The sequence below is a fragment of the Oryx dammah genome, unplaced genomic scaffold (assembly GCF_014754425.2).
Source record: "Oryx dammah isolate SB20612 unplaced genomic scaffold, SCBI_Odam_1.1 HiC_scaffold_14, whole genome shotgun sequence".
Taxonomy (NCBI): domain Eukaryota; kingdom Metazoa; phylum Chordata; class Mammalia; order Artiodactyla; family Bovidae; genus Oryx; species Oryx dammah.
The window spans coordinates 49,463,812-49,472,035 of NW_024070198.1; the positions used below are offsets into that span (position 1 = coordinate 49,463,812).

Genomic DNA, 8,224 nt, shown 5'->3' on the forward strand with positions numbered 1-8,224 from the left:
ACGTAACGGCTCAACGTGAAACAACCGTGAGAGCAACATATAACAAATAGGACAAAAACGTGAGGCGTCCCCGGCTGCGCACAATACCAACTTCTCTCCCATTCAATCCTAAAATGCAAGTCCTGCCCGGATTCCAATGCGGTCATTTCTGAGCTTGACAAAGCGTATTTGAAAGTTCAATGAGAAATACGAATACACGAGAGCAGCTGGCGCTGTGGAGGGCACGAGCCAGGCTGTAAACGCACAGAAGGCCCCGGGTTAGAATAAACGGAGTCCCTGTGTCAGGGTGGAGCCCCAAGGACTCGGCGGCCGGACGACAGAGCAGCAGAGCTGGCCGGTTAAAAACGCTCCGATGCCGATGAAGCGCTTCTCCAAAACAGAACGCTTCCTTTGTTCTGAGTATCACGGTAGTAACACTGGTTGTAAACAAAGGCCAGAGTGAGACACAGCCCCAGGTGGCCTCCTAAGAAGGCAGGGAGGCCGCCTGGGGGCCTGAGGAGGGGGCCGGGCGGGCAGGAGAGGAAGGCGGGGCGAGGGGGCGGCAGTGCTGGGAGCGGGGAGGCAGCAGCTCCTGGGCAGGCTGCATCTGGGAAGGCGGGCGGGTATTTGATTCTTGCCTCCGCCAGGAAGAAGGTGGGGAAGCGACAGACATTTGATCTAAAAGTAAACACACAGCTTCCGTGTCCTCAGGTAACCAGAGCCCCAGGGAGAGAGTCCAGGCTTTCGGGAGGAGCAGCGAAAAGGGCCAAGGACGCCCCCACCTGCCCAGCAGCCCGTGGCCCCAGCCCGAGGGTCAGCGTGGTCTTAGAAGGCGCACGGGGTGTTGGGGGGAGGCTGCAAACACCACCGATCCACACAGCTCGGGGGTCCGAGCGCCCACCAGCAGGTCCTGTGATAATCCTGCCAAGTGTGGCCTGGAGCTGGAAATCAGTTTCCTGGATGCAGAACAGACCTTGCCTGCGGTGCTGGTGAGGCCTCGCTGCACAGACACAGACACACACACACACAGACACACACACATGTACACTCACGCAGGCACACACAGGTACAGACACACAGGTACACACATACATACATGTACAGAGATACACACATGTACACACATGCGCACATGTGTACATACACACACCCGTACACACAGAGAGAGACACAGACACACACGCACACAGACACACACGCACACATACACAGGCACACACGTCACACAGGCACACAGAGATACACTCAGACATGTACACGCATGTACACTTAGGCACACACCCATATATACACAGGCAGACACAGACACACACACAGACACAAACAGAGACACACACAGACACGTACACACATGTACACAGGCACACACAGAGGCACACACACACACACAGCAGGGGCAGGGGCAGATTTGAAGGCTGGGCCATCGCCAACACCCACCGAAAAACAGACCGATTTTTTCCAATTCCTAATTATTCCACTTTAAACGATCCGCCTGGGAGTACACCGCAGCCAGGTCGTTCAACTGGACAGAACTGGGGAGGCCCAGGCTTGTGGGGGTAGCTTACGCCTGTCACAATTGAAAAGAACCCTACTTCCTGGCAGCCGCTGAGTACGGGCCCTGCTCTGGGCAGCTGGAGCCTGGATGCAGCCTGAAGGCTGGACTGGGCCCTTCCAGGCTCCCCGACGGCCCCAGAAAGAGGCAGGGCCTGGCCTCGGGCAGGCAGACCCTTCCTCCCAGGCCCCTCCCCACGGGAGGCCCGTAAGTCCTGGATCGGGGGTCCGTGGCCACGGCAGTGGAAATCAGGACAGCCGGGAGCCGAGGGGCCTGGAGTGCAGCCACATGTCAGGCTCGCCTGGGCCGAGACAGGGAGACGGGTGTCCAGGTGGGGGGCGCACAGAGCGGCGGGGGCTCCAGGAGGCCACAGCTCCCGAGTTGGGCCCCAGGGAAGCTGAGGGGGTCAAGGAGGGGAAGTGGTCCATCTTCCAGGGAAGCGGAGCTGCCCCGGGGCCCTGGGGGTCAGCGGGCACCCTGGAAAGCCCAGGGCTCTCCTTCAGGCCCTGCTGGGCACCGTCCACATGCTGGGGTGGGCAGAAATGCTGAGCTTCCTGAGAGCTGTGCCCACGCCAGTTTAGGGCCCAGGGTGGGGTGGGGGGTTCTCGATCTGGTAACAGGTAGGGGCTGGGGGCTTCTCAGAGCCAAGGACTGAACCCCAGTGGACCCCCCAGCTGGAAGGGGGAGGAGGGGCATGTTTGGAAGAAATAAATCTGAGGGTGGCCTTGCTTTAGCCTGAGGGTGGGGTCCTTACAAGGACGTATCCAGGGTACTGAGGAGAGCTCACCTTGGTTGGGGGCAGGAGGCTCCCCAGCACAGGATGAGGGGGCCCTTCCTCCCTCACCCATGGGACCCCCCAGTCCTGAGTCTGGAGCTACCCTGGTGTTCGTGAACTCCAGAGACGAAGCCACAGCCAATCCCACAGAAACAGGCCTCTGGGAGTTTGGTGTTTAATGAGCCAGACCCGGAAGCTGGGGCAGAGGTGGAGAAGACCCCACACGCCAGCCCCAGCGGGCGGGCGGGCAGAGGTGGCAGTCTGGAGTGTGCAGCCTGGTTCCCACCCCTGAGCCAGCGGTGGTCTGAGGTTCCTCAGGGCAGCCGCAGGCCAGGCCAGGCTGGGAAGGGAGGAGGGGCGGGGAGCAGGAGGGGAGGTAGGGCTGGAGCATCCACACGCAGGCCAGCCCTACGGACATCTCTGCTTTCGGGGGGACCAATCTTTGTAGACAAAAAATTAATATGCTGATAGTTTATCATTCATAACAACACTTCTTTACAATGGCGGTTTCCCAAACACCTGCTCGAGGTGGCAGCTGGTTAAGCCCGGCCAGCTCAGACTCCCTGGGCCCCCCAGAGGCAGAGGTTTGACCCCCAGGGCCCCCCACACCTGCCCGGAGGTCACCTTGAGCTAAGCCGGGGAGAGCGGGCTAGGAGGGCAGAGACCATGAGGGGGCCCGGGAGGGCAGAGACCATGAGCAGACCCAGCCACCCTGGGGGCCTGCCAGCCCACCCGTCCACACCAAGGACACTCACTCATGTCTGTCACCCCCTCTCAGCTGGTGGACCCGGAAGTGTGTCCCCTTGCAGTCTGAGATTTCAGGTATGGACACCAAGGCGGCCCATGAAGGCCCACGGCCCAGCTGCACTGTGGTGCTCACCCGACCCCCCGAGGCCCACTGCTGGCACGGCCAGGGGAGCCCCCAGTGCCCAGCACCGCATGGGGCCTGGAGCTGAAAGGGAAGTGGCCGGCAGGCAGCCCCGGTCCCGCCCGGCTTCTCTGCTCTGAGGAAGGACAGCTTCCTTGTGCAGCCAGGTGGCCAAGATGACCCGGATGACCAGGCAACAGAGCCCCGTCCTCCCCTACGCCAGCACGGGCTGGGCTCTTACCACTCACAGCTTCCGTTCTGCCTCGGAGAACAAGGCCCTCTATCCTGGGAGACGATTTCTCCGAGAACTGGGAGCTTGGGGGAGGATGGCCTCTGTTCACAGGTTGTGGAGGTTCAGTTCTACCGGATGCAGAGAGCCCAGGGGTGAGGGGGTGATGGGCTGACGGCCATGTGACAGAAGGGAGGCGCCTAACGCCACCGAGCTGCACGCTTAAACGCAGCGCGACGGCACCTTTTATGTGACGGGTGACTTACCGTCGTCAAACACCGGAAACAAAACCAGACACAACGTCCAGTCTTGCCCTCAGGACCGGATACAGCGAGTTTGGATAACCCATCTCCAGGCACTCTCCCCGAAAGGTGGAGTCGCCATGAGGAGAACAGCCACCTCGCCAGGGACAGACAGGTCACATGACACGCCGACCCCTGTGCCTGCCTCCAGCAGGGCGCGGCCCGGGCAGCTGCTCTTCACAGGGGCTGCCCGCTGGGTGGCAGGTGGCTCCCAGCAGTCCCTAAGGCATCTTCACTGGGCGTCCAGGCACGCCTGAGCCCTGGCACACCCTCTGAAACAAGGCCATGTGCAGACAGGTGCGCATGGAAGCAGACTCCAAGTCCTCACCCCCTCTCCTGGTGGGGTCACCGCCCCGGCCACGGGAAGAAGCCGAGGGGCCAGCGCCCGCCTTCCAGACACACCCTGGCACCAGGCCCCGCGGCCCAGGGACCCCTGGAGGCCTGACTGGGGGCCCAATTAGGAAGCAGGAAGCTGCCCTACAATTACACCGTGACTTGCATCTGAGATAAAAGCCTGGCAGGACCCCACACTTCCTCTAGTTACCCCAAGCCAGCCCTGTCTCTGGGCCCTCCTGTCTCTCCACTCCACCAGCCCTGTCTCCGGGCCCTCCTGTCTCTCCACTCCACCAGCCCTGTCTCTGGGCCCTCCTGTCTCTCCACTCCACCAGCCCTGTCTCTGGGCCCTCCTGTCTCTCCACTCCACCAGCCCTGTCTCTGGGCCCTCCTGTCACCCCACTGCACCAGCCCCGTCTCTGAGCCCTCCTCTCTCTCCACTGCACACAGACCCATCTCTGGGACCCTGCTTTTCAAAGCCAAGACCCGGCTGGAGGAGCCAGAATCCTGGGGTCGGTGTAGACTGCGGGCAGAAGGGCGGCCTGCTGTGCTCGTGAGGTGGGAGGACCGTCCCCAGGCAGGGGTGCAGAGGGCTCAGCCTGGGGGTGGGGGTGAGGAGGGCACAGCGCCAGGCCCACCAGCCTCACCAGCCTCACCTCCCCCGGTCAGTCTTTGCCCTGAGGGCCCCCAATCTCCTTCCCAGGCCCACTTTGGGAACATCTGGTTGACCCCGAAGCCATCCCTCCCAAACCCAGTCTTGGCTGATGTCCTGCCTTCCTCCTGGTTGGGGAGGCAGCCTCCTCTAGGCCCCACCTGCCCACCCACCTCCCACACCCCCATTCTCTGTTGGGAGAGGCCAGGTGGCAGAGACTGTCCCAGGTGCCGTCAGTCTGACACACTCAACAACCAAGAACCTCATCTTTTGGATCAACTGTCTCTGCACAACCGAGAAAAGGCCGGGGCCCATCAGTTGGGTCCTGGCCCCAGAGACAGCAGCAGTCCTCACCCCCTAACGCATGGGACACTTCAGGGCCTCTGAAGTGAGCCAAGGGGCTCATTTCTCTGGCCTACAATCCCCCCGGCCCATGACCCGAGGCAGCACTGGGTGTGACACAGAGATGGGGGGGTGGGCAAGGGCGTCCCAGTGCCCGCACAAGCCTCCTGGGCTGAAGCACGGAGCGCAAAGGCCCCCTCCGCCCCAGCCTCAGAGCCCGAAAAGCAACTGTCCTTTCAGAAGTGACTCATTTACAACAGGCCCATCAGGCAGAGTCCTGGGAGCTAATTCTAACCTTTGCAGAGGCTTGTTCAGCCTTTGGAGTTATAATTACCCCCCATCTCCGGGCAGGATAAGGCTGCAATCAGGAGCTTGGATCCGGCCAAGAGAAAGTGGAGAATGGGCTCGGGGGGCCAGTGTGGGGCAGGGCCCTGCGGCTGCCACCTGGGTCCTGCCCCTGCCCACCTGGAGGGACCAGCACAGGCCTGGCCTCTGGGCTCCAGACGTGGGGGGCTAGCCCCCCACGGAGCGGCTTCTCAAGCACGTCCCTCCCAGGCCTCGAGCCGCTCTGTCTGCTGCAGAATGGGGCTCGTGTGAAGGGCAAACGGCCTCAGGGTCTTGGCCCCAGAAGAGCCCAGAGATGCGCCATCTGCACCCTCAGCTCCCGGCTGAGCTACAAGAACCCAGAGACCTGGCCGGGAGAGCCTAGCGGCGGTGGGCTCAGAGGCAGCCCACCCGAGGCCCCCAGCATCGCTGGCCTGCCCTGGCGGAAGCACACCCACATGCTCCACCAGAACCAGGCGGCCGGCCTCGCCCACACGCGTCCAGCCCGGCCCCATCCACAGCCTTACCTTGCCAAAGCTGCCCTTCCCAATGGCACGCAGGATCTGGAAGTGGTCCAGGTTCACTGCAGAGAGAGCAGAGGGGCGCCAGGTGAGGGGGCCGCAAGACCAGTGCCCGCCAGGCCCCCACCCTGCAGGGAGCCCCCACGCTGCAGAGAGCCCCCCAACACTGCAGGGAGACCCCGACACTGCAGGGAGACCCTGACACTGCAGAGAGACCCCCAACACCGCAGGGAGCCCCCCAACACTGCAGGGAGCCCCCGACACTCTGGGGATTCCCCTCACAATTCAGGGAGCTCCTCAGCACTGCAGCGAGCCCCCCAATCCTGCAGGGTGCCCTTGCAGGTACCCAGCGGTCCACCTCGCCCTGAGAGGGGTCAGGACAGCCATGGTGCTGCAGGGGGGGCCTGAGCCAAGGCAGAGAGGGGGTCCCAGGGCCGGGCAGCACCCCCTCCTGGGTGCACTGTAGGGGGAGGCCAGGCCACACTGCCCACAGACGGTACATGATCAGAGCACACGGCGTCCAGAGCAGCCCCCAGCGAGAGCTGCCGCAAATCCACAAAGACCCTCAGTCACCCCTCCTGCAGCCTCGGGGGCTGTGCCCTGCAGGTGCCTCCGGACCGGCTCGAGGGGGGCCTGTAAGGGCCCCCGGATGGTAACAGAGCTGCCCACTGTCTAAGAGAGACCCTTCAAGGCCTCACTTCCGTGGACTTTCTCCATGGAGCCTGACAGAGAGACCCCGGCCCCCGGGAGAGTCCAGCGTTTGTAACCGTCACAGCCTCCTGAGACACGCTCCCCCACACACAGACCCGTCTGCGAGAAACCCTTCCAAGCCTGTCCACCTGCAGGCCGGTGCCGGCCAGACCTGGGAACACTGCACAGCTCTCACACCCTGAGAGGCGGGCACGGGCGACCTGGTCCTCGCAGGGGCAGTGTCCCTCAGCCAGCTCGGGACTGCCCTCTGCCCCGGGTGCCCGCGGGACCTCGGGATCCAGGGAGGTCCCCGTGGGCAGCAGCGGAGAGGGTGGGGCATCGGGGCAAGGGGCAGAGCAGCTGGGGGATGGGTCTGCGGGGCTCAGGGCCCAGCTCCCCACCCGCCTGCCCAGTCCACTCCTGGATCCAGCCAGCTGCCGCCTGAAGACCCCCAGCTTCTTCCTCACTCGCCTGTGTGCCCACGGTCAGTGCAGCTTGGCTGCTTCTGCGCAGAGCAGAGGATGGGGCCGCGTCTGTGTCCACCGCGGGAACCACCACCAAGCCTGTGGAGGGCGTCCACTGTGCACGGGCCAGGCCACCCAGACAGGGGCCCAGGGCAGACAGCGGTCCCTCCCTCCCTGGGCACTGCGTGCCCTGCTGCCCCCACCACGGCCCCAGCAGAGCCCCGAGCACAGGCGCCTCCGAGCCACGAGCTGGCAAGGTGCTCAGCAAACAAATCGTCGCTTTTAGAGAAAGCCATGAATTCCGGACTTTCGTGTTTCCAGCAGAGGAAAATGAGAACGAAGCTGCATTAAGTAAGAGGCCAGAAGCACAAGGCAGCTCCGTGCCTGCCCGTAAGGGGGCTCCTTGCAGGGCTGAGTGGACGGGTCGGCAGAGACATCAGAGGCCCCGGGCACCAAGCCAGGCCGTGGAGCAGGCCGAGCACTCCAGGAGCTGGCCTGGCCCACCCCCCCCCCAGCCTGTGGTCTGCACCAGGCAGCCCGCAGTGCCAGCCTGTGGTTTTGACACAACTCTCCCTGCTTCCTGAGACACCACCAGGATGGCTGCGGATCCCAGACCGCAGACTGTGTGGTGGATGATGAGGGGAGCTGCCCATTAGAAGCGGGGGGGAAAGGAGCCCGGATGTGGCTGCCAGGCATCTCAGGAGCGCTGGGGCTGAGTTCCGGGGCAGGCCCAGCACCACGCAGGCGCACACGGCGTCAGACCAGAAGCCACGAGCAGGGATCGTCCCTGAGGGTGGTCCCCACCCCAGGGACCCAGCTTCAAGGTGGGGCTGGCCTGCACCCCTCCAGGTGAGCCTTAAGCCCACCCACTGACCAGGGTCACTCTGAGCTCCAGTGACTGGGGGGCCGGGGACCCGTGGACCATGGCTCCACCCTGACGCCCACACCTCGTCTACCCCTGCCCGCCCACAGGGCCACCGCGCAGGATGGCTGCCACCCATCCCCAGACCCTGCCTCACAGCCCCCCGAGAACCGAGACCCAGAGGCTGCTTTGGGCCCCTCCCGCACCCAGGCTGGCTTTGGCAACACACCAGTCTCTGAACCCACTCTGGGCAGGATGGCACACCCCGTGAGTGCCCACCCGGCCCGGTGCCAGGGTGAGGCTTTCAGCCCACGGCACGCCCCGTGAGTGC

The 8,224-nt window shown here is 63.7% G+C and overlaps 1 protein-coding gene across 3 annotated transcripts in view; it reads right to left on the bottom strand.

Annotated features, from left to right (window-relative positions):
• The window catches only part of STK32C (serine/threonine kinase 32C), a 70,852-nt gene that overhangs the window by 26,329 nt on the left and 36,299 nt on the right, over window positions 1–8,224 (bottom strand). For all 3 annotated transcript variants that reach the window (XR_005723542.1, XM_040254820.1, XM_040254819.1), the window contains exon 2: window positions 5,884–5,939. Coding sequence is in view for 2 of the 3 variants with exons in the window: in XM_040254820.1 (XP_040110754.1) it covers window positions 5,884–5,939 (56 nt within the window). In the remaining variant the exon portion in view is untranslated. The remainder of the gene's footprint in view (window positions 1–5,883; window positions 5,940–8,224) is intronic.